Genomic DNA, 27420 nt, shown 5'->3' with positions numbered 1-27420 from the left:
CACTACTGCTGCTACTCTTGTTGCTCTCGTGGCCTTTAGTGGAAGCCTGATATTGATGGACCACAGGAGAACTGGGCAGGATGTCAATGTGCATGGATGAGATGCAGGGCAGAGGGGAAGATACAAGGAAAGGAAAATACAATTCATTAATAATTAGTGACGGAAAGTCTGGTGAAAAATGAAACGTATAAAAACCCCGGTAATTGTAATGCTGATGAAAACAGAGGTTTGACTGTAGTTTCTAAAGAATTTCTGCAAACATTTTAGTATGTGGAATCAAACCATGGAATGGATTGAGTAAGGACCTCAATGCACAACGATGAGCCAATTCAAGAAACAATACAAGCAGTTGATGTTTGCTAAATACAAGGATGAAGAGTCTTGAACCAGTCATGATGTGCTATACATATCACTATATTGACACTTACTATGGTACACATAATGTCATTGTATGGTCATATCATCCTGTACTTTGGTACGTGACAAAAATAAAATAAAAAAAAGGCATCTTATTTTATTAGGGGCAGGAGTTGAGTTTTGCTGTATATTTCCCGCACAGTTAATGATAATATATTAAGGCAAGGTGTTTACTAAAAAAGGGAATATTTTTCTTATGAACATTTGGCCTCACTACTGGTTGTATGATGCTTTCTTGTGGTCATACATGAGGTTATTGTAGAATTAATTTACATTATTGATACACTGGTATGGTCACTTATGTCATTGTATGGTCATATCACTTCGTACTTCAGTACATGACAAAAAAAAAATTAAAAACAATAAAAAAAATACCTTAAACTATATTAGGAAAGCAGGAAGTGAACAAATGTAACAGTTACTGATTGTAAAAGTACCAGATGGAGGGGTAGGATTTAATAAGCTTTGCTTCTTCCTACTCCTTTTGGACATGTGGAACTGTGAACTGATTATGTGATGCATTCAATTGTAATCTGATGCATGTTCAAATGAAATATTACCAGAAATTACATACATTACATTGGTGACAGGATGCACAAAAGCAGGATCTTGACCAGAAATGAGGTATAAACTAAATTAACGCGCAAAGAGCAGATGAGGAGGCGAGTCAAGGAAATACTGAAAAAGGATATGAAAAAAGTAAAAAAAAAAAAAAAATCCAGAACTCAAAGCGATAAGTTAAAGTAGACAAAACAGGAGTAGTCCCTGCATACGCATGTCATTGCACTCACCCCACCCCATCCAGGCTTCATCAGACTGGAGCTGTAGCTCCAACATCTGGGGGTCTGTACCTGGTCATAGCAGCCATGCTCTGCCAGAGAACAAGATGGAGAGAGAGGGGATTAGGTTGACAGTGAGGTGTGTTACCAGATCCTGTGTTAATGAAAAGCAAGTGGAAGCCCCGCATTCCTCCCTCCCGTCCACGGCTCACCACTCCCCAAGGTAGAGGGGCATTCATAGTTCATTGGAAGAAAGGAGGGAGGTGGGAAAAAGAGAGAGAACAGATGTCCAAATGTCCATGAAATAAGACCTTCACTAATCTCTCAGCTCTCCATCAGACTGCCCAAAGAGTGCCCTCCATTTCCTAAGAACACACACACACACACTTGTACACAACAACATGTAGTCTGAAATGAAACTCTCTCACCTCCGTTCTGTACCTCTGTAGACGCTCCCTTACTTTTTTGAGGTGATTTACTCCAGTGGAGTAAAACATCTGTAGTGGAGCAAGTTGAAAGCCACCTTATATTTATTTGGTTTATTAGTCATTGTGTTTCCTTGGATATGATATTCTTACAATGATAACATCATTTGTATACTGACTGTCTTTATTTTATCCACATGGTAATCCCAGTAAAACTAACCAGTACTAAACAATTTTTATCAAAAGTTTTAGAACACTAATTTTTCAGGTCGTTCAAATCCAATGCTTAGCTTGAAATGGTACAAAAGTGGTGACGTTTGAAAACACTCATTCATTTTCTATCGCTTTTCTTCACGAGGGTCTCAAGGGGTGCTGGAGCCTATCCCAGCTGAGCCTATCCCAGCCAATCACAGAGCACATATAAACAAACAACCATTCAAACTTCAATTCAAACTCTCCAATGAACCTAGCATGAATATTTTCGAGGGCTGCACGGTGGACGAGTGGTTAGCGCACAGACCTCACAGCTAGGAGACCCAAGTTCAATCCCACCCGAGGCCATCTCTGTGTGGAGTTTGCATGTTCAGGTTAATTGGCGACTCGAAATTGTTAATGGGTATGAATGTGAGTGTGAATGGTTGTTTGTCTATATGTGCCCTGTGATTGGCTGGCGACCAGTCCAGGGTGTACCCCGCCTCTCGCCCGAAGACAGCTGGGATAGGCTCCAGCTTTCCCCGCGACCCTCGTGAGGATAACCAGTAGAAAATGAATGAATGAATATTTTTGGAAATGTGTCAGAGACAACCCAGGCACAGAAACATGCAAACTCCATACAGACATGTTCCGACGCAGATATGAACCCGCAATCTCCGGACTGTGAAGCCAACATGCAAACCACTAGAGCACCGCGCGGCTCATATGAAAACATGTTTCCTAAAATCTACCATAACGTGCCCTCGCTCTCTGACATGAAATTGGCACATTTGTTACGAAACAACCATCATCACCTCGTAATGACTTGGATGACATACAACACTCGTCCAGGGACTGTGATGTCTTACCCTATGGAACTAGTTTCCTATAGTGGTCTTGTGGTAAGTGGAGAGTGTATTCCTGTGGTGAGTGACAATATATTATTTATATTACTCTAAGCATCCCGGCTAGTCTATGGAGGCTTGTGCTACTTGGGTAATGACTCCTTTAGGTTTGGTCTAATTGATACCAGTTCACCCTGAAGTATAAATCAGCCAGGCAGTGGTCAGATAAGGGCTGCCAGAAAGAAACTGAGACAGTAAATCAGTCGCGATCCTATCTAATCTTACCCAAGTGTTCGCCAAAGATGTATTTCACTTTACAAAGATTTCCACGCACACCACCCACTTAGTTGCCGGAGTGACATAAGTTATATGGTAGCCTGCAGAGAAAAGCTGGTGTGCAGTGAATTACTGGCAGGTCTGTCCAGTGTTACGCAGGTGAAGGTCTCTCATTCATGTTGTCAGCATTTTGACAGTTCACCTATACATGACAATGACAATATTAAAAATGTTGATTGATGTTTAGCAATTTATGAGGTATACATAAGAAGTAGCCCTGGACATAACGTCATATTGTACGTTTCAGGTGACCCCTATTGTAGAGTAATGTACCATTTTATACAAACAATATGTCACTTTATAACTATTTGGTTAAATGGGGTATCGTCTTGTAGTATTTCAGTATGATTGTCTATGAAATAGGCTGCACGGTGGATTAGTGGTTAGCACACAATGAGACCTGAGTTCAATCAAGTACATCAAGTACATCTGCACAGGTTAGCGTTTTTTGTTTGTTTGTTTTGGGGCTGCACCGTAAACGAGTCGATAGCGCGCATGCCTCACAGGTAGGAAACCCAAGTTCAATTCCACCATCGGCCATCTCTGTGTGGAGTTTGCATTTCTCCGGGTACTCCGGTTTCTTCCCACATTCCAAAAACATGCTAGGTTAATTAGTGACTCCAAATTGTCCATAGGTATGAATGGAATGTGAGTGTGAATGGTTGTTTGTCTATATGTGCCCTGTGATTGGCTGGCGACCAGTACAGGGTGTACCCCGCCTCTCGCCCTGGGATAGGCTCCAGCACCCCCACGACCCTCGTGAGGATGAGCGGTAGAAAATGAGGGAAGGCAAGGGAATTTTCCAGGGAAAAAGGTTTGTTATCAGCCAATGATAGCAATTTGGCAAAGTTTAGCTACTGTTACCTATCAGCGGCTGTATTCAAGTCGGACATGTATCCTGTACGTGAATACCAAAAGTGACTTTATTTGGGTAAATGCAAAATTCAGAAATTTTTACTGCAGTTTAGTTCATAATTGTTAAAAGTATTTTAATAAAACAGACTGCACGATGTTCGAGTGGTTAGCACACTGACCTCACAGCTAGGCGACCCGAGTTCAATTCCATTCTCGGCCATCTCTGTGTGGAGTTTGCATGTTCTCCCCGTGCATGCGTGGGTTTTCTCCGGGTACTCCGGTTTCCTCCCACATTCCAAAAACATGCTAGGTTAATTAGCGACTCCAAATTGTCCATAGGTATGAATGTGAGTGTGAATGGTTGTTTGCCTATATGTGCCCTGTGATTGGCTGGCCACCAGTCGACCAGTTTCACAGCTGGAATAGGCTCCAGCACCCGCCGTGACCTTTGTCAGGATAAGCTGTAGAAAATGAATGAATGAATGTGTATGGAATACTGCATGTACTCCTGTATTTTCCCAACTATGTCCATTGTATATTCTCCCCCCCGCCCCTGACTGTCTGTGTGGTGCACTCTTACTGTCTGATACATCTTCGGGGACTAACTTACTGGTATTATGGTCACACGGAGAGCTCCGACATGGATGAGGGAGGGGGTTGACAAATGTGTTTTACTTGACTGGATGGAAAAATTGGATGAGGAATGAATTTGATTCCCCCTCATTAAAATCATTCCAAATTAAAGTAATTATTGGGAGCTGCTGCCGTTTCTGCTGCTGCTTCTGGCTTCAACCCCCAGATGCTGTGGTCAACTAGGCTGTAAATGACGCATGGTGAGGGAGGAAGAATGCTTTGATTGCACATTGTTTCATTTCTTGTGTCTGCGTGTGATCTTATATCATGTTCCATATGCATGGGTTTGGTATGACTGCTTTGGACATGGTTCTACTCATCATTTTATGTGTGTATTAGTGTGTGTCTGTGTTTGTGTCTCCCACTCACATGGGAAGAAAAGACCGCCATTCAACATTTAAACCTCGTTGGGGAGTTTCCTCGTGCTGTCAAATAAATCCTCACCGTGAAAATAAACCTGTTCGATAAATTACAGCGCTCGGTGCAGCACAACAGCAAGAAAGACATTTGCAGGTAAACTGCCAACTTGTAGGCCATCGACAACATCTTTCCTGGACACATGACTCATCGTAGTATAAAAAGAAAAAGAAAATCCCTCTTTTATTGGAACAGTACAGTAGTGGTGTCAGGCTGAATATTGAGTAAGACATTTCTCAGTGTACCGAGTCTGGAAAGATGTGTCATATATTCATCATTTCATATCTTTCACACCCTTTTTCTCTCCGCATGTCAACATGCATTTGTCTTCATGGTTTATCAGCTCCCGTTCCACTCCCTGTCTATGGCTTTCCATTTTTCCTTAAAACTCCACTTATCCGTCTTCACCCCAAATAAACCCACTGGATTTTAACATTTCATTATTCATTGGGCATTAACAACCTATTTGATATTAATCTCTATATTGGTGGTCGGGGGGGTACACAAAAACCATGGTTTTATTGACAGGCTCTGATCCATAAAACCTTTTTGTATGCCGCTGGAGCCTATCCCAGTTGACTTTGGGCGAGAGGCGGGGTACACCCTGGACCGGTCGCTAACCAATCACAGTGCACATATAGACAAACAACCATTCACACTCACATTCATACCTATGGACCATTTAGAACAGGGGTGGGCAAACTACGGCCCCGGGGGCCACATGCGGCCCACCAATCGTTTTAATCCGGCCCGTCAGTATTCTTTTAACATACAAGCTGGCAACATGACTTGCAAAAAAAAAAAAAAAAACGGGCAAAATTTTATTTGGTAATTTGTTGATGTCTGATTTTTTAAAGTTCTCCTGAAAAAAGGGAATTTAGAACATATAGCTGATAGTATGACACTCTTACAGATAAAATTGGACAAATAATTCAATGCAGACTGTTAGATTTATTTATAGATAGATAGATAGATAGATAGATAGATAGATAGATAGATAGATAGATAGATAGATAGATAGATAGATAGATAGATAGATAGATAGATAGATAGATAGATAGACTTTCTTTATTGTCATTGCACAATAACACAGCAGTGAAATTGCCAACGAAATGTAATTGCCTGGCTCCCATATAATAATAAATAATAATGTGGAGAATAAATAGATGACATCAAATATGAACAATGTACAGCGGAAACAGTAATTTGTACAAATAATTTAAATTATTTAGAATAAATAATAATAATTTAAAGTTTAAGCATAAAATAGTGGTGTGTGTGTGTGTGTGTGTGTGTGAAATATATATTCCTGAGCTCCCTGGACAATTTTGTTAACTCAACGCGGCCCACGAGTCAAAAAGTTTGCCCACTGCTGATTTAGAGTCTTCACTTAACTTAAGTTAAATTGATGCGCTTTATGCAAAATATGCACATGATTTCTGCTACACGGATAGTATTGACGATATACAGGAACTGTGGAAATAGTATTTCAAACAATAATAGTTGTTACCAACATGGCTGGGCCTCCATGAGTGTTAATTAGCAGGGGTAGCACCTTGAATGCATCCTTGTATTCTTGCATTTTGCCAAGCTAGGCTATAGTTATAGAGCCAATTATGTATGAATATCAAAAAACTCTGTGGTGTCCAAATCATCGCGATTGTTATCACTTTCATATTTAACTCGACGTTGTACAGTTTTTTTTATATATATATACAGTAAAGTCTCGTTATATCGATATTCTCGGGAGTCGGAAAAAATACCGATATAACCGGACTATCCATATATCCGATCCTGCGCCGAACTGAATTAAAAGTGGGCTGATCTTTGATATGGCATGTAATTGTCTCCTTGAGTTCATGGATTGCGTATCTAGCATGCTTTTGTACTACAATAAATTTTGTACTACAGTAAATAAAAATAAACTTACGCTGTAGTGATTACCGGTTACCGGGACATAATTCACCCCGGAACATAATTCACCCCGGAACTATCGATAGGGAAGGTGTTGCCACCCGGAGGGGTAGACGCGAGGGATGGGTGTTTTCCGCTGTGTGTGCTGCACTCTGGTGGTGGAAGTGTGAAAAATAAAGTTGACTGGAAGCAGCCGTTTGCTGTGTTCTTTTTTGGTCTTGAAATCCTTAAGCAAAGATTGATTTAAGCTGCTTTTGTATCGATATAAGCAGACCAAATTGGCTGGCGGGAGATGAAAAGGGCATCGTAGTAACCGGAATATCATAATAACCGGGTATCGTACTAACTGAGCTAATTATATCATAAAAGACTAGAAATTTGCCAGGAAATGAAAATAGTATCATAATAAGTAGTAATTCGTTTTAACCGATATCGATATAACGAGACTTTACTGTATATGGCAATTATTGAATATGACCAGGCAAAAACGACCGTGTTTTGATTACAACTCAACTTTAAATCCTTGTCAGGTTCATATTTAAAAATGTCCCATATTTTAGCTACATCAGTGCAAAAATAATGGTAATAACAGTTGTAGGTGCTCTACTTTTCTGCTTGCGAGGACTGAACGGAGGAACCATTACCGCCATCAGAAGGCAAGGGGCCACTTCACAGGGCATTATTAGTCATTCTGGTTTGAGGTTTTCAAACGGGCTGCTGCTGCTGTTGCCGTGACTGACCCGACCAGCTCAGCCCTGCCATGTTAGCAACTACTCCATGAGGTTAGAGTCTGCTGATTTACGGCCATTAGAAGGCCAACTTCTGGAAGCCTGTGACCACAGTTAATGACCCATCTGCAATTAAATGGAAAGGACAGAGAGTGCTGTCTTATTGTGGTGGCTCCTGCTATGTTTGCTTCTTTCAGGATGAGTGGGTGTTTGGCTTCTCCGTGTGTGGATCGTACCATGTTTGTCTCTCGGTCTAGCTTTAACTAAACATGTTGGTTTAAAGTAGGGTCTAATTTTTACACCTCGGGGGTATTGACATGTCTAGTAGCAGGTATAACCGCTATTTAATTTAATGAAAACATTTATATTCATGGGAAAAAAATACTTTGGAAATAGAGCTCGACCACAATGCATTCTAGGGTGCTGGCTGGCCTGTAATTTATTCCAACTTTAGAACAAATTCTCGCATAAGAATCAATTATAGTTGAAATCTGTTCCACAGTCAAATCATCACCGTCATTAAACATTTGACATTTAATGACATTTAATGACGGTGCAATACCAACATTTGAACCTTTACTGTCAATGTTGGGAGAAAAAAAATGTAAACAATAACAAGCGTACCCATAACATACATAAGAAACATGAGCGTGCTGAGATTATTATTATTTTTTATTATTATTATTGCATATAATCTGTTGTACTGAGCAACACAGATTTTGGTTAAAATTTATAATTGTACAACCACGAGGTGCTTATTTGATATTTCATGTATTTTAACCGTTAATGTCATATCTCTATGGACGCTGTTGCAGTAACACTGACCTAACATTTTCCATGGTCATTGTCCAATGTTTTGAAATTATGTAACCTCTCATCATTCCTTGTCACTTTCCCTCTTCTCCCAGATGTAGTTCAATCCGCTTCTGTGCAGCTGGAGCTGCAAGATGTGCTGGTGAGAACTGGACTGAAGGAACAAAGCCATGTCCTACTGGGGCCGTTTTCCTGCAGTAGCTCACTGGAAGCTAGGTGGTGTCGGCACAGTGGCAGTCCTGGACATGAGCCTGGTCCACCTAAGCTACTGCTGGACCTGAAAGGAGGCCTTCTGCAGGTCTGAGTACCCATGACTTTAATGCACAAGCTGTTTAATATGAGTTACAGTCAGAAGTGAAGGTGGTTGTGTTCACATTATTATATTTTTATGTCATTGACAGGGAAAATCGGCGGCACGACTTGCTTTGTTTTTTGTTTTGTACGTTTTCGTCTGACCTTTTCGAACAGATTGACAAAAATTGTTATTCCATTGTAAAAACCATAATTTTTCATTTTAAATCAACATTGGAGGGCTGCACGGCGGTTGTGTTGTTAGCGCACAGTCCCCACAGCTAGGAGACCAGGGTTCAATTCTCTGTGAGGAGTTTGCATGTTCTCCCAGTGCATGCGTGGGTTTTCTCCGGGTACTCCGGTTTCCTCCCACATTCCAAAAACATGCTAGGTTAATTAGCGACTCCAAATTGTCCATAGGTATGAATGTGAGTGTGAATGGTTGTTTGTTTATATGTGCCCTGTGATTGGCTGGCCATCAGTCCAGGGTGTACCCCGCCTCGCGCCCGAATACAGCTGGGATAGGCTCCAGCACCCCGAGACCCTCGTGAGGAAAAAGCGGTAGAAAATGAATGAATGAATGAATGAATGAATGAATGGATGAATGAATGAATGAATGAATGAATGAATGACAGGGGAAATCTGCAGGCAATCTGGCCACAGTTACTTGTTAGGAATAAGAACTCGTATCCACGGTGACAGCTCAATGAGACTCTGCTGTTTAAGTAGTAGATCATTATAAGGCTATTTTTAGGCAAGGTTATATTTTTCATATGGAACTTTAAATAATGTTCCCTGTTGAAAAGTCCCCTCTTCAATTTGACTGACTCCATTATTACAAGGCATTGTGCCATACTACTGCTTTAGAGTGATCATTTTCAGTGGATTCCCTAATACAGAATCGCATGTTTCACTTTGCAAATATTGCTGTTTGTGGTGTTTTAATCAACTGCTGTACAAAAACCACTGGAATTGCGTCCGATTCCTTCATCTTATTTTCTCCACATGCCTAAAACTCCCTGAATTTTCCTGTTTAGTCATAAACCAGCACGGGCACATTAGCGAGTAGCAGGCATGCAGCTCCATGTGTGAAACACTTTGACTCAGAAATTCCTGCTTCTTTGTCCAAATCACGCAGACACACTTTGATGGATGTGGGAAGGGGAACGCCATGTAAGGAGGATGCTAGCTTGTGTTGGGTAGCGTTCTTGATGATGTAAAGCGGTGACTCATGTGACTGTTTTTCCACTTGTTTTGGAAGATAATGATGAATTGTTGATGTCAGAAGTCACATATTAGTCGCGACTCCTGGCTACTATGTCGACTTTTTGTTATTGTTGTTATTTTCTAACACCTTGTGCAGTACTTTTTTGTAAATTGCTGCTTCATAATTTAATCTTTATACTTCAATTCCTGTATATTTGTATCAATATGTCGTAACACGAATCTCCTCGTGTGCTGCATTCAACCTGACAGGTGTTTTGGGGACAAGAACATTTAAATTGTCTGAAGCTGATGGAGGAGCATCTCAGCGCATATTACACCACCCAGAGTGGGGACACCGTTGAAAATTGCCCCAAAGCCAAATCCTGCCAGACCCAGCCACCACCCTCTCCGGGTTCCCCGTGCCCTCGCTCGGAACACAGCTCTGATGACCTGCGAACAGGGCAGTTCCAGTATATCCAGGACCCAGGTAAATAGTCATGCTGTGATACAGCACAATATTAAGACTGAACTACGTAAAAACGTACGCAATATGTATGTAGCGCAGATGTAAACGTCATATCCAAAACCTATAAATCACAATCATGATACATGATGATACGCTGTGCGGCAATTGGAACGTCAATATAAATGAAATCTTCAAGATTAAATACTATTAATGTACAAAATAATGATCAAACTTACTTTTTTTTTCATATGATGCACACAGAGCAATGAACAACTTCATGCTCCTTTCTGATCCATTCTCTTTTGCACAATGAGGCATTCAGGCACACTCGTAATTGTGAGTCTTAGGTCATTATTTTTCATTTATATTTACGTACCCCCTAGATCACTGATGGACAAACAATCAGGACCGCCATGCGTCTTAATTTCTAAATACCCATATATTCCCACTGCAAGGCATGCTGGGTAGCATTCCGTTGCACCTGAACTACCCAGCATGCCTTGAGGGTATTTGGATATAACATTTTTAAGTTACGTGTCATGTTTAGCGCTTAGCTGTTGATTTATGGGATGAGTTAACTTGTTGTGGATGTGTTGTGTTTTTGTTTTGTTGCTCCGTGAGCAAGTATATCATTCTGCTCGATGCCGCCTATATATTGATGGCCCATACGCAAATTTTTTTAACCCATTGTGGCCCACATGGCTTGAAATTTTGCCCACCTCATAGTATATTTACCTATAGTATCATGTACTTAGGGCTGCACGGCGAGTGGTTTGCGCTCAGACCTCACAGCTAGGAGACCAGGGTTCAATTCCACCCTCGGCCATCTCTGTGTGGAGTTTGCATGTTCTCCCCGTGCATGCGTGGGTTTTCTCCGGGTACTCCGGTTTCCTCCCACATTCCAAAAACATGCTAGGTTAATTGGCGACTCCAAATTATCCATAGGTATGAATGTGAGTGTGAATGGTTGTTTGTCTATATGTGCCCTTGTGGTTGGCTGGCGACCAGTCCAGGGTGGACCCCACCTCTTGCCCGAAGACAGCTGGGATAGGCTCCAGCACCCTCGCGACCCTTTTGAGGAAAAGCGGTAGAAAATTAATGAATGAATGAATCATGTATTTATAAATTATTACCCACATTGAGTCTGTGGGGAAAAAACAGGCTATTTTTAGAGTTTACCAATAATCCACTAATTAGTGTTGTTACAAGTATGTGGGGATCCACTCTACATACTGCATATCTACATATTGGATCATTATTTTTGTACAATGACGAATCATCAGCATGGCCGCTAGGTGGCCTAGTGGTTAGCCAGTTGGCCACTCACTCAGGAGTTCTGGAAGATCTGTTGGACATCTCCATGTGGAGTTTGCATGTTTTCCCCGTGTGTGGGTTAATTGGCAACACTACTGGCGAACAGTTCTAGGTGTACCCCCAAAAAATCAGCTGGGATAGGCTCCAGCACACTTATAGAAAATGAATGAACTCATCAGCATCATCATTTACAGCCCATTTAGTACACGATTCACAATTCACAAACACGTTTTCATTGAATTTTAGTCTTTTTATTCTGTAAAAAAAAAATAATAATAATCTGTGCCATCTGGGTGCAGACATCAACATCCAGTGTCTGAAACCATTGAAATCTCTGAATGGAGTTTGATCTGCCTGGTTCCACTCTAAGTAACATGCTGTTGACTCTTTCTTTTTCTGTTTGATATGAGTTGCTCTCAACATGCACACATAGAAACATTACACAAAGAGGATCAAACTTCTCCCTGGCTGAAGACCAGTCATTCACTCTGTCAGCTGTGATTGACTCTTACATTGTTTCACCCGTCTTTGATGCATTTAATATGTTGGCTGAAGCAAGAGAATGAATATTGCTTGAACTTGGAGAAAGGGAACATATTGTCAACAGACAAAGCGAAGTAGTCCCCAAAGTACAGAGAAGTGCAAGTGTCCCCCGAGGGTCTGACAATGGGATGGAAGGGACTGATTTTTTTTTTTTTTCTCAAATAAACATTTTTCCAAAGGACCTTGATCCCAAACAGCAGCCGCAATTTGATTCAAACACCACTCAAAAGTTTCGATCTATGTCATCCAGTTTTTGCAGGTGCTTGGCACGATTCAGTCAATGACTGTTTACTCTCTGGAGAAAAGTTAACTCAACCCATGTGTTTATATACTGCTCCTTATGCATATAAACACTCTGAAAGCATGGAAACATCCACCGAGTCATTGTTTTGTTTTGGGTTCCATAGAAACATCTATAAATGCATCACAGCATCCAATGTCGCATTTTACAATCTTTGGCCAAGGTCCAGATCGGATTTATATTCTGATTGTGTAAATAACAAGATTGGGTCGGAACTGACCCAAACCAAAAGGATGTCAATAGTCTTAAAGCAAGTTAGACAGCAGAAGAAGGCAGAACGGCATCAAGAGAATCCGACCAGAAAGTGGGAGATAAAACAGTAAGACAAAGCATTATTTTTAGATAAACCTTGGATGAAATCAACTTTTTCTTTGCCTGAAAAATATATAAAAAGGTAATATTCAGGTTTTATTTTATTTTATTTTTTTATAAATCACAGTTTCCTCCCGCATTCATACTATGGTACCCATTATGTCATTGTATGGTCATATCACCTCGTACTTCGGTACGAGGTACAATATTTAAAAAAAAAAAACGTAAACTGTATTATGGAAAGCAGGAAGTGAACAAATGTAACAGTTACTGATTGTAAAAGTACCAGATGGAGGGGTAGGATTTAATAAGCTTTGCTTCTTCCTACTCCTTTTGGACATGTGGAACTGTGAACTGATTATGTGATGCATTCAATTGTAATCTGATGCATGTTCAAATGAAATTAAACCATTACCATTACATTCCAAAAACATGCTAGGTTAATTAGCGACTCCAAATTGTCCATAGGTATGAATGTGAGTGTGAATGGTTGTTTGTCTATATGTGCCCTGTGATTGGCTGGCCACCAGTCCCAGGGTGTACCCCGCCTCTCGCCCGTAGACAGCTGGGATAGGCTCCAGCACCCCCGCGACCTGAGGGAAAGCGGTAGAAAATGAATGAATGAATAAATCATAGTGTATTACATTGGTTAATATCAAAATTCTCACTGTATTTCCTATGCTGTTAGACTCTCCAGTCATATTTGTATTATGTATATGAATTTATGTCTTCCATGAAGTGCAATATTAATGTATTTATCAGCCACTTTGATATATTTATTTTGTTGTGCAGCTTCCCAGAGATGGCCAGGACCCCACGAGGTTGTGTTTTACACAGAAACAGAGGAAAGTCCAGGACTAATGGTTTGGAGGTACCCTGAACCTCGTGTCCTCACCTTCGTCAGGATAACGCCTGTCCCTTTCAACACCACAGAAGACCCCGAAATCAGCACGGCTGACCTTGGGGACGCCTTACAGGTAGAAACAGGCACACATACAGTACAGTAGATAGAGTACATCATGCAATATTTGTCGGGGGTAAAAATACCCACGGATATGAATAATTGAGACGCCCATAAAAATCATCTCCTCCGATGACTGTTGTAATTATTAGATTAGATTCAGCTCCTGAAGCCTGCCTGTGTTTCTTCATTTGTTATTTTAAAGCTAAACGCATAGAAGCACAGCCCAGGTTTGCCTCACACACATTTAAAAATGTAACGGTACTCACCACTAATGAATAACGATGAAAGATGAATGGGAGTCTAATGTCACGTCCTGATGTGTTTAAAACTGAGAGGCTCTTAAAAGGTCAAAATGTCTCCAGGGGTTTAACTGGTTTGAAGAAACAAAGGTGTCGATATGTGTTCAACTTAAAGAACACTGTAGTTTATCTTCTACTTGGCGGATTTATTAACCTGTGGCAGCGTCTGAGAAAAGCTACATATATAAAAAGTTTACTTAGGTTTACTTACTCAATTATGATGCGTTCAAGAACCACCAAACAAGTGCAAAATCTCAAAGTTTGACAAAAAAAAAAACATTGTCAGTGAAGCATTAATGTGAATTGTAAACATGTAGAAAGCTGTTCTTTTCAACAGTGGTGTATGTAACGTTATTACCAACTTAGTCGTTAGCTTGTTGGCCTCACAGTCACCAGATCGGGGTTCGAATCTCTACCTTGGAGTTCTCCCGTGCGTGCGTTGTCTCTGATTACTCCGGTTTCCTCCCACATTTCCAAAACATGCATGTTAGGTTAACTGTAAATTGCCCATAGGTATGAACGTGAGTGTGAATGGTTGTTTGACTGGCGACCAATCCGGGGTGAACCCTGCCTCTCGCCCAATGTCAGCTGGGATAGGCTCCAGTATACCCCCGCGACCCCAGTGAGGATAAGCGGCATAGAGACTGGATGGATGGATGGATGCCAACTTAAGTAGTAGTAGAATAGGTAATGGTAATGGTTTTATTTCATTAGAACATGCATCAGATTACAATTGAATGCATCCCATAATCAGTTCACAGTTCCACATGTCCAAAAGGAGTAGGAAGAAGCAAAGCTTATTAAATCCTACCCCTCCATCTAGTACTTTTACAATCAGTAACTGTTACATTTGTTCACTTCCTGCTTTCCATAATACAGTTTAAGGTATTTTTTTTTTAATAATGTACCTTGTAGCGAAGTACAAGGTGATATGACCATACAATGACATAATGGGTACCATAGTAACTGTCGTAGTAATAGCATGTACTGTCTGCAAAAACAAGACTATTTTTGAGAAAAAATATCCACTGTACACTGAAAAAACACATTTTCATTGCTAGATTTTAAGTGAGCTTTACTGAGTCAATATTTAGTTAAACTCACTCACTGGTTTCAAGTAAAACACATAAACATAAAGTTCAAGAACTCATAAAAAAGACATGATGTTTACATGCATGTGTGAAGTGGGTTGATGATAATACAGAACCGTAAGTGTTTTTTTGTTTGTTTCACAAAAGCACTTAGTACTTGCACCCAGAGAGCACAAAACCTTGATAGACCAAGCCTAATACCTGTTCATAAATAGTTTCCTGATGCGTTTACTGTGTTTTCCATAACGTGGTTTGTCTTATCACTGCTGATCTTGAATATACATCACCGTGAAAACGTAACCTTAAACCTAACTTGATGCTTGGGAGCTGACGAGAGCTGGCAACTACGGAAGTTTCCTTCACGGGTTGGCGTCTGGAAAAGGCTGGTTGACCGTCCTCATGAGTTTGTGCTGACCTTAGACGTAGTTCAAGCTGTCTGTTTGATATAAATGGTCTCAACCGGAGTTGGGAACGCCACAGTGACATGTCATTGAATGACCGACACCTCATGCAAAATCCTTCCAAACTCAGACATACACAGACAGATACATCACAGCGTCAAAAGCTGAGTCATCTCCAGGAAAGCAAAAGAATGGTCATGTGTTATTCATCCACACAGGATGTATTAGTAGTCTCCGAGTTCTTCTGCTAAGACGAAGGGGCAATTGGCCTAAAAGGAATACGCATACCTCTTACTGCACCTTGCTCATCCGCCTACGGTGAAAAAGAAACAAATTCACAGAGCTGGGCCGCGTTCCAATATGGCTCTCATAATCTGAGTCAGGAGAGATCCACACCTTGCATGTTATTGAATGACCGGGAACCCTGCCGTCCCTCCAAACGTGTAATACATGGTGAGACAGCTGTGAAAGTCATCTTGCGTGCTCTGGTGTGAAAAGCCAGGTGTCTTCAAACCAAGATGAGGTTATGTTTTTGGCAGGTTTCTTTCAGCTACCGAGTCTACAGAGGCCCGGCGGGGGATTAAATCCCATCTTGTCTTCAATCACTCATTTTATACAATTCAATGCACTACCTTTTTTTTTTTTTTTCCAGTTTAACAATTTGTATGCCATGTTGTACTTGCATATGCCAACAAATACTATGTAGTTCTGTGTATTATAGTTTCTGGTATGATCACATGTTTTGATGAAACACACACTTTTTTTGAGCTTTCATTCATTCATTTTCTACCGCTTTTGGGCGAGAGGCGGGGTACACCCCGGACTGGTCGCTAGCCAATCACAGGGCACATATAGACAAACAACCATTCACACTCACATTCATACCTATGGACAATTTGGAGTCGCTAATTAACCTAGCATGTTTTTGGATTGTGGGAGGAAACCGGAGTACCCGGAGAAAACCCACGCATGCACGGAGGAGAACATGCAAACTCCACACAGAGATGACCCAGGGTGGAATTGAACTACCACTCGACCGCCGTGCCGCCCTTTTTTTGAGCAGTTTCTCATAAATCAGTTTGCCATCCATATTGCCTCTATCTCTCTTTTAAACTCTGCACAAACGCTGGATGAGATGTAAGATGTACTCGGACATGTATCAGGAGGCCCCACAGCTGTAAAGTCTTTAATGACTCAGGCCCTGAGCCTCTTGCTGATTGGCCTCATATAGAATTACAGTAGGAGGCAGACAGAGAGAGGATAGCGAGAGAGAGCATCTAATGGAATAGACAGAAAGGATGATTAGGGGGAGCTAGAGAAATTATATGAAGCAAAAGGGAGGAGATGAATAATCACTGGGAGCCTGCTTACAGGAGTCTCTGTGAAAATATGCGATAGTTCAAAGAAGGAGAAAAAGGTCATCCTCACCAGTGGATGGATATGCTGAAAAGAGTATTCCAAGTAGCGCAAATACTGTATGTTCCTCTGTGTTATTTTTCTGCATAGTAGGATACATTGCAGCTATGTATTAGCTGACCTAAAGGAAGTATGTACATATTGAACAATAGGGGTCCCAAGATTGGCCCCTGGGGTACCTCCACAGGTCATAGGCATTTTTTTTTAAAATACTGTTCCAGGGCACCCCGAACTGTGTGGATGAAAGCCTTAAATGTTAAAATACTTGGCAGTTTTGACCTGAAAACGTTTCTGTGTGCATAACCCCTCAAGGTCACTACTACCATCTGTTATAATGTCAAATTAACACCATTTGTTCGACCCTGTCAATGAGACTAGACCAGCGATTTTCAAAGCGTTACATAGTGCACCCTGCAAGGGGTAAAACCGCTACCATTCCCCCGAGCTGTCAATTCACCCTGCTCACCACAAACCCCAAATGTAAACACACACAAGCCATATTTTCTAAATGAAAAAGGATGCAAATTTGCTTTGTTTTTACATTCAGTATATTTGTTTTGAACATTTAGCGTGAATATTTGAACACATAAATGTGTTCATCTCCTTTGTCGGAGATATTTTGTCATTTTAAAAGCATTTTAAATACATTTAAACATGTGGAGCACATTAACTGCTTTAAAGGGGACCCTATGTGGACTCCGATGGAGCAGCGACACACAATAACCAACTTGGAACGTTTTGTAGGTCCTACAGAATCTGCACCGATTCCAGCTGCATTTTCTTGGATTTCCAAAATGTTTGGGGAACGCCCACTCCACTGTGATTGGTCCCACTCATCTTGTACAGCGAACAGTTTGTACCTGGGCATGCCCATATAAGGAAGTCGGTGACTTCTCACAACACAGGCTCACTGTGAAGTCACAGTTCGAAACAACTGTCTGAAACCGAGTGATCAGAGCCATCCCGAACTTCTTTTAGTGGTCACTTCCAAATATGTAAACGTCATTATCTGAAACTTTGGCATCGTTTAACGCGACGCGAGAATTCAACATTCTAACTTTATTTATAGGTCAACAATGTCAACATGTTAATGCGGTTGGTGTGAACATTAAAAAAAATACAATAATAATCAGTAAAAATAATGACTTTTAATACATTTCTAGTATTTAAATATCATCTGTGGTCACCTAACAGTTGTAAAGAACAATAGCTCAGGGGTTTTCGAAGTCTAACAGTGTGCTTAGTCATTTACCGGTTTCTGTTGCCACCTGGTGGGCTTAACCTTTAACTACAGTTTTTAATGCCATTTTTTTTGTCATATTCTACTCGCCAACATCACCCCATCTCACCAGGGGAGATGTGCCACATTGGTCCACACACATCCAATATCCATCCAAATCCAGTACCCAAGCAATGTGCAAGAAAATCAATAATAAAAACGTAATGAAGTTATTAATACACTATGTATTCCCTTGAGACCCCCAAATACTACATCAATGGACCCATTAGCATGCATGATAGTACTTGCAGGTTGAGTTATGTGTGAATACAAACATGTGGTTGATGAACATGTGTTTTCCACATTGTCCAATCCCCCTTGCTATCTGGCATGTTCCTGTCTAAAAGAAGTCTGTTAAACAAATGATGAGTTTTTCACGCAAGTGTTGACAGAAACAGGTTCTGAGCACCCATTTATTACCTCAGCCAGCTTAGGAAAATATGTAATGGTGATATCATTTATGTCGATAGATACTTTATTCATGTCCAAGAGAAATTAGAATATATGTTGAATATGGAGCTACTGTGTAATAAGATATAAGAGTTGAAGTGTCTTTCTGTGCATTTCACAGAGTAAACAAAGCATGTGTTTTGCGTTTTTACGTTCAGGGAGACATGCTTATCGATGATTTTGTATGTCACTGGCCTTTTTTAAAGATGTTACCATGAAATAATCATAATAATTGATTTGGATCCATCGCTTGTGGTGTTACACAGCCCAGCTTGCCTTTATAATCTTACATCAGTTGTGTGAAAGCCCAAAGGGGTTCGGTTCAAGGGGGTTATTTGAACTGGACCCCCTTCGTCATCAGCCAAATGTCATTGTGATCCCAGATGTAAATGGTTTCAAGCCCCTTAGCGTTCCTTTATGCAGAAGTTCACATGTTTTAATTATTCGACTTCCTCTCAAGACCAGAAAGAGTAAAAAACGGAAATGCAGCAATAAAAAGTGCTAATGGTTGACTTTCTGTTCCAAAAAGAATTGAACTAGGAAAAGAAATAAGGAGCAAAGAGAGCTGTCTTGTCATTCCGATCTGTCATGTCAGCTTTCTCTGAAAATAGCTCATTCTGGAGTGATTGTAAGTGGACAAAATGCAATCCATATTTGAGCCATCACTCCATTCACTCATCTCTCAACCTCTTCCTGTCACCTCCTCGACCTCATCTTGCCTCTGCTGTGCTCCAGGTCTCTTCATCGATGAAGGTGGGTGGAGGGGGTCGTAGTTCTGAGCCGTACTCCTTGCTTGTCCCCGGGGCAGATCATATTCATAAAATCAGCTTTTCCTTTCTTTAAATAGTTGTGGTTTCCCCGACTAGTTCCAGTGCCTCAACTGGGATTTCTAAACTATTACTATTATTCAAAGTCGTACCGCTGCTTACAAAATAGGCATTGGCGTTGGAGCTGGAGGAACTTTTTCAGGTTTTCACATGGATACGCACACAGGGACGCCTTATCATCACAAATGTACTTTAGTACTTTTTGTCACTCTTTTTTTTTGGTGCTTTCTCTCTCTCTGGGCTTCTAAAGCCTTTTCCATGCCACATGGTATTTACAGTGGAGGAAATCCCCTGCTGATGTTGACGTTTACCCCCTTATGAACGTATGAACGGTCGTTAAGACTCAAGCAGAAGGTGACTTAGTGCCTGGTGGAGAAACTCTTGTCAGCAAACACAGAGGAAGACAGAAGAATTAGTCAAAAGACGCTAGTTTGATGCCAAAGTCTAATGTTGAAATGACAGCTTAAAGCTGTGTGCACACCGGACACAACATGATTTTGCCCCGCCCATACTGTTACCCTACCCTGTTACCCCGCCCTGTTTTGCTTTGGATTACAAATAAATGCAGGAAATGATTTGGAATAAAACTGAGTACGATGCTAACTTGCTAATTGGGTAAAATTATTAAGTTTCATTAATGTTCATGTTAAAGGTTAAATAACTGTTAATACTGGACATTTGAATCTGAAAAAATAATTTCTCTACCAACTGTATGTGGTTTCTTACGTTTTTCTTATTTGTTTTATTGTTATTTTACTTATTTATTACTGATTACAGTGATTACTATTACTGATTGATTTATTATCTTTAATCTTAATTTGTTTATTTTATTTTTTTTATCTTATTTTGTGTATAGAAAAATAAAAATTAAGATATTTGAGAACAGTGGAATGTTTTATCAAATATTTTGGTGTGGACAACCGGAACCAAAGTACTGAAAAAGTGTAGAGTATAGGCAGAAGCAAAAGCATTGAAGATAGTTTTTTTTAGTAGATTTTTTTTTTCAGTTTTTAATGCGTTTTGGGGTTGGGGTTTTTTTGAAAACCTGATGCGGCCCGGCTTCACCCAGAACCTAGCTTCGGTGGCCCCCAGGTAAGTTGAGTTTGAGATCCCTGCCCTAGACTGGTCACATGGCACATACAGGGTGAGGCAAAATGATCTGACACATTTGTAGGTTAAATAAAAGGCAAATAAAGTAAAGATTGTAAATTTTCAAAAAGTACATATAATGCCATTCTGTTTCATTATGTTATAACAATTAAATCAGTTGATTTTGGTTTCAATGTAGATTACCCAGATTAACCCATAACAAGATGGTGTTTGGAGCTGGTACAGGATCATGTCTACCAAGATTGAAGTGCAAACGGAACGCTTGTTATGTTGCAGTTACAGATTTGTTTGTTTTGATAAACGTTTCCACAATAAAAGCGTGATGCTCACCGGTCCGATTCATGGCAGCAACTGAAAAAAAAACGAAAAACAATGGCATTATATGAAAAAAATATGGTATTTTCTGAAAATAAAAAAAAATTGTTACTTTACTTTATTTTCCTTTTATTTAACCTGCAAATGTGACAGATCATTTTGCCTGACACTATAGAGATTTTTTCCCTTGATTATATGCCGTAACCTGTTGAGTGTACAACAAACTCTTTGTCATTTTCTGATTGCGTGCGTATCATGTTTGATGACCGTATGTACTTTCATAGTTTGCGTTATTTTGTGTGGCTATTTTAATAGTAATTCTACAAACATTTTTAACAGCGTGTGATTGTTTGCAGAGTAAGGTAGAGCCTTCAGACTCCATAAATCAAAACCTAAGCAAAGTCCATGAACTGTTTAGCGTCAGTATGACATTAAGCAAAAAAAAAAAGTGTGTTTGAGCCAAAATAACTATTGTTTTAGCAGGACAGCACTCAAGCGGACTCGTATTAGTCATAGCTAATGCACTGTAAAAAGAAAATACTGTTCAAGTGGTAAATTAGATCAGGAGGTTTAACACCTCATCCACCAACAACACCACAGACCCCCTTTGCTAGTTTGGCATTGGGGGGATGGGGGGGGGGGGCGAGTAAAATATCTCAGCATGGGTTTATTTCTGATTTTCCACACTGATTAACGTTAACATATATTAGCCCACCTGAGACAGCAAAGTGGGAGTCATTTTCAGAATTTTTAAAATAATTTCTCCTGAGTAAACATTTACTCAAGCTGATGTCAATTAAATTGTTCTGCTGGCTGATAAGAGGGAGCGAGCGGTGGAATTTTTGGAGATACATAGACACCGGTCACAGAACAGAGCACGTAATCAGTGTTGATCTTTTTAATAAAAGTCATGGAAGACAGGGCAGGCTGTGTCATCCGCCATCGCCTCACAGAAAGCTGTGGGGGGGGGGGGGGGTCTTCAGTTGCACAGGCTTTGATTCGGCCATCACACCTGGCTTCATTGTGGAAATTGAAATCATTTCTTCATGCTGTGTGTGTTTGCTTTAGGTCACCTGTCTTTAATTATCCTTCCGAGGAACTGTAATGTGTCAATCAGTCCCAGACAAGGAACTCCATGCAAAATAATAGTTTGAGGTTTGGCAGAAACTTAGGTGCTTGACAGTGATGGAAGTCAGATCAGCCAACCGCTGGAGATGTAAAGATATTTATAAATAGTTTGGAATATTTACGGTACTTGCCCTTAACATATGTACATTTTGTTGGCATTTAAACGACTTCCAAAATGGAAATAAAAGAACATAACCGGATGGGGTTGCATCATCAGAGAGTGTGTGTGGGGTATTTAGAATTACGTGTTTATCAGATAAGATACACACAATCATGTTGGAGAGACTGCACTACCCAGACTTGCGTATATTGATATATACTGTATATACTGTATACACATACAGTATATATGCATATTGTCTTTAATAGTATGCAATTATTTATCTTCCTCTTCCTCCGCAGTATACCAAAATATGGTATTTACCATTTACAAATAAGAGCACCTCCTTTTTTAGGGGCTCAACAATATTTGTATAATTGACCTTATAGAAAATACAGTGTAACCTCCATTTTTGTACATCTTGAATTTCGTAGGATAAAATTTTTGCCGAAAATGATGACCAAAAATATGTCTCTGTTTTTGTACACCCAAACAAAGTGAAGAATGGGTAGTGGTTACTTTAAAATTTGGAAACTTGTTTGATGCTCATTTATTCATTTAATTTGTTGTCTGTGTATTTTGTATTTTTTCCTATATTCAGTTTTTTCTGGACGGATTACGGATATGAATGGATATTAATAGGATTTACATTATAGCTTATGGGAAAACTTGCTTTGTTTTTTGTTTTGTACGTTTTCGTCTGACCTTTTCGAACAGATTGACAAAAATTGTTATTCCATTGTAAAAACCATAATTTTTCATTTTAAATCAATGTTGGAAGGCTGCACGGCGGATGTGTGGTTAGCGCGCAGTCCAGTTCAATTCCACCCTCGGCCATCTCTGTGTGGAGTTTGCATGTTCTCCCCGTGCATGCGTGGGTTTTCTCCGGGTACTCCGTTTTTTTCCCACATTCCAAAAACATGCTAGGTTAATTCATTCATTCATTCATTTTCTACCGCTTTTTCCTCACGAGGGTCGCGGGGGTGCTGGAGCCTATCCCAGCTGTCTTTGGGCGAGAGGCGGGGTACACCCTGGACTGGTGGCCAGCCAATCACAGGGCATGCTAGGTTAATTAGCGACTCCAAATTGTCCATAGGTATGAATGTGAGTGTGAATGGTTGTTTGTCTATATGTGCCCTGTGATTGGCTGGCGACCAGTCCAGGGTGTACCAAGCCTCTCGCCCAAAGACAGCTGGGATAGGCTCCAGCATCCCATGCGACCTCGTAAGGATAAGCGGTAGAAAATGAATGAAAATCAATGTTCAATCCAATGATTGTTTCATCTTCTGTTGTGTCGTATAAACATGATGTAACCATATCTGTCATTTTATGCGGAGAATAAAACAGGTGAAATAAATCTGTTCTGGGGAATTCTTAGTGAGTTTCCGCTCCAGTGGCGAGTGTTGCGGGTGCACAACTCTGTCAGGTACAATTACAGAAGGTTGATTCCAGGAAACCCTACGTGGCATTTCACACACCATGTAAACTACGGTTACCTCATGCATTCCTGGTTAAATTAAAGGTGGTTTGTACTGCACATGTGCACACTGACCCTATTGACAGTTCTAAATTGTCCTGGGAGCGCCTTAGCTCTAGTAAACAATTTGATTTACGCAGACCAATGTACTCCACACACACCTTCATACGACGGTGTCTGGCTTTTTTCAGGTGGGCTGCTGAGAGCTCCCTGCCACTGCTGATCCATCAGTAGCAGGGTTCTGCAGGTGGTCAGTGGAACCTGAGAACTTGGCTTTGTTCACACAGGAGCACCCGCCGCATTTATGCTAATGTTGGCTCCACTGTAAGAGAAATGAAAGAAACCCTGCCAGCTATTGCACTATGTGAAAATTCTCCCATAACCTGATTGTTATTCGGTGTGAAAAACAGCTCCAGGACTTCCATGCAAATGGCTGTTTTGAAGCCTGCTCTTAAGTTATGCTGTGGTCATACGGTGTTGTTATGCGGATGAGTGTTCATCATACTCTGTTGGTGGTCCGCGGTCAAAATAATATGGTTTTTGTGACTTGATGAGAAATTAACTTGTTTTTTTTTGCACAGTTAGTGAAATGACCGTAATAAGACAGTAATGTGTTTAGTCAACCACAATAGTAACTTCATCCCTATGTAACTAGGCTATACACTCAATAGTATTGTTTGTGCAACAGCAAAGCATTGCAGTGATGCTACTCTTGGGTCAGTCAGGGGTACATTACATTTCCAGTATGTCTTTGAACGCCACGTTGAATTGAGGGAGTGGCCTTCTGAAAACAGGAGTAGATTTGCTCTGTGATTAAAAAAATAAATAAATAAAAAGCTAGGTTATTGTTGTGGTAGCAGCCGGTGAATTAACGTAATTTATATTCAATAAAAACGCTAGTCACACTATAGGCGGAATGAGCCGGAATGCAATCGGACTGAAAATTCCTGCTTTTTTTTATCCCTATTTGAAGTGTATTCTAAAATTTCTGACTGCATTCTGATTGCATTCTAAATATTCTGGCCCATTCTTGTGGCCCAAATTATTTGCTTATACTCAAAATCTTTGAGGTGCATTCGAAGTGGGAAAAATATCGAACAGCATACAGCATTTAAAATAACGGTATTCCAACAGCATTCCAAACATTCTGATTGCATTCGAGGGAAAACCGAAACGGTATCCTGTGATAATGTCACCAAATGTGCCTTAAATTAGCCGTAATGCAGCGCAAATGCACCTGCCTGAATATATCCTGATATTAAAAGCTTAAAATTCATAATCACCATCAGTCATAATCTTTTGATTGCCGCTTGAATGTTTCTCAAAATGTCCCAATCGGTTCGCCAATGAGTCCAGATGTAATTTGGAACACCGTATAATCACATAAAAACGCACCCACCTGCCACCGAAACCTCATTCGATTGCTTCCAGTCAGTATCCACAATCATTCTGTTGAGGTAAGGTGCACTTCCACAAGCAGTGTCCAGCCTAGGATTACCCGGATTACCCCCTTAAACTGTAATGTAAAGCACCTCTTTTTTATTGAATGTTGCTGACATGTGAATGCTTCCAGTGGCTGTATAAAAAAAAAACATATTATGTTCTGTCTTTTTTCAGGTGCCATGCAGCCTAGACTACTGGGATGAGCTCCAGCAGGCCTTCATTCCATACCGGGAGTTTAGCCTGTCGGAGAGCAGCTCCTGCCAGCTGCAGCTTCCCAACCTCGGGCTGGTTGATGAACATAAAGACATGGTGGCCTCAGACGTGTGGAGGATTTTACTCAACAGTAACAGTGAAGGAGGAGATGAGCAAAGGTAAAATAATAGTTGTCATTAATTTTTTGCGTACATCTGCCACTTTTTAGCACCCCTTTTTGTCGCCGTGCTATTTAACGTTGCTACCTATTGAGTTTTGGCAGATAGTCGTCACATATTCAAACTGAACGGAATAAAAGAAATGTAAAGAAAAAATACTGTGGATTACAAGCTATTAGTCTTGTCTGTATCGTTTTGCCTTTCTCTCTCTTAAAATCTTCAGCCGAGATACATGCTGTCCTGCTGCTATGATGTCACATTATTTATGTCGCTGACAAAGCTGTGCGCCCTTCCGCCTACACTCCCCGCGGTGGAAATATAAGCTCGATCAGGATTTAACGATTCAGCCTGTAAAGTGGTAAACCAAACTTTACAAGTTGGTGGAAACGTTGCTAAAGTCCCCCAATTCTAAATCCTACCGCATTCCAACTTTTCCAATGCAACTTTATGAAAATATATGATGATGTTATGGTGCACGAATCACGGCCAAGAATATTTGGGTAAAAACTTCATCAAGAACCCAGACCTCAACACCAGCGAACACCACTTGGATGAACTAGAGTGGATGTTGTGAGCCTCTTTAGGTCAAATGTCACTGACTTTTCACCGTCTGGATGAATGGCGACTTTTTTTTTCTGATACCGACATCAACCCAATATCTGCACAAATCATGTGGAATGTTGGAAAAGGCTTGATCAAGGAATATTACTCAAACAGAGAACAGTATGACAAAAACTGACTCATTTGTTTTATGGACAATGTAGTAGCAGCTAGCATTTAAACAATGTAGCATTTAAAAAAATACTTCACTAACCACCCAAAGAGGCTGGCTCTTGGTCCCGTGGGAGCGTCCTGTGTGATGCTGCTTCAAAGGTGCAATGAAATCGGTTCGATTTCCGATTCTGTGCCCGCACGAGAAAGTTGTGCATTACAAGTTTTACGCTCAGCTGCAATATAACATACTTCCATTCGCCTGATATCACTTCCGTTCCTTGATACTTTGTTACCACGTTAGCTCACGCTGTTGCTGTGATCATGCGAGCTCTATCCGGCCATTGCTGACGTCTGGAATCCACTTCTTGTATCGGAGTGTCAATATCAGCGGTTTTAGATGCAATTCCATATAATTTGATAACCGTTTTTTTTCCTGTATCGGCCCGATATTGAGTATCAATATTGTATCAGGACACCCTAGTTTGAATAGATGCTGTACTGTACTCATTTGGAATATGTGTGGGTGAAAGCAGAGAACACGAGCACACATCCCGGCCACTGAGCACAAAAGTCAGCAATGTGTCCCTCATCCCACATATGGTGAGCAGGAGCTGGGAGCGGGTTTGGAAGGCGTTCAGATCGGCCTAATGAGATTTCCCAGCACACCAAGTGCCTGTCAGGGCCCATCCGGATTCCTTCCTGCTTACCTTGAGTGTATCTAATCGCGGGAAAGCTCACGGGAAGCACAAGGAGTAAAAGCCCCCTTTGGTTTGGCTCAAAAGTTGCTAGAAGGGTTGGGTTGACTTGTAACTCCCCAAAAAGAATGTGTTTGGTCTTCACGTCTTACTACTGCTGCTTCTCTTCTTTAATATCTCAGCCAACACCTTCTGACTGCTTATGGGCGCCACTCTTTGCATCTAACTCTTTTTCCACTATTTCCCGTTTCTCCTCTATTTCCTCCTGAGATGTAGAAAAATGTAAGTGGAATGAAATTGCCAAGCCCACATTCTGTTCTGTTGGAGAGAAAAGAAAACAAGAAAACATGTACAAGAAACTGAGAAACAGCATTTAATAAAATATACATCTGCATTTCATTACAATCATACTTCAAACATAAGTTTAAATTGTTTGTCTTTATTGATAAAAATTGATTCCTCTCTCCTTACTCACAGATTTCATCTAACGTACTTGTTTCCAGCAAAAAAAAAAAAAAAAAAAACTTGGCTGCCCTGCCAACTGAAAGTCATG

At 40.6% G+C, this 27420-nt stretch overlaps 1 protein-coding gene across 5 annotated transcripts in view; it reads left to right on the top strand.

Moving 5' to 3' along the window:
- Positions 1 to 27420, top strand: part of vps13b (vacuolar protein sorting 13 homolog B) — a 266755-nt gene that overhangs the window by 194283 nt on the left and 45052 nt on the right. For all 5 annotated transcript variants that reach the window (XR_013627420.1, XM_058053559.2, XM_058053556.2 and 2 more), the window contains 4 exons: positions 8450 to 8652; positions 10122 to 10338; positions 13580 to 13764; positions 25262 to 25458. Coding sequence is in view for 4 of the 5 variants with exons in the window: in XM_058053559.2 (XP_057909542.2) it covers positions 8450 to 8652; positions 10122 to 10338; positions 13580 to 13764; positions 25262 to 25458 (802 nt within the window). In the remaining variant the exon portion in view is untranslated. The remainder of the gene's footprint in view (positions 1 to 8449; positions 8653 to 10121; positions 10339 to 13579; positions 13765 to 25261; positions 25459 to 27420) is intronic.

This window comes from Doryrhamphus excisus, linkage group LG5 (assembly GCF_037039965.1).
Source record: "Doryrhamphus excisus strain RoL-2023G ecotype Guam linkage group LG5, RoL_Dexc_Guam_v1.1, whole genome shotgun sequence".
In the NCBI taxonomy this organism is placed as follows: domain Eukaryota; kingdom Metazoa; phylum Chordata; class Actinopteri; order Syngnathiformes; family Syngnathidae; genus Doryrhamphus; species Doryrhamphus excisus.
This window is presented reverse-complemented; position numbering and strand designations above follow the sequence as displayed.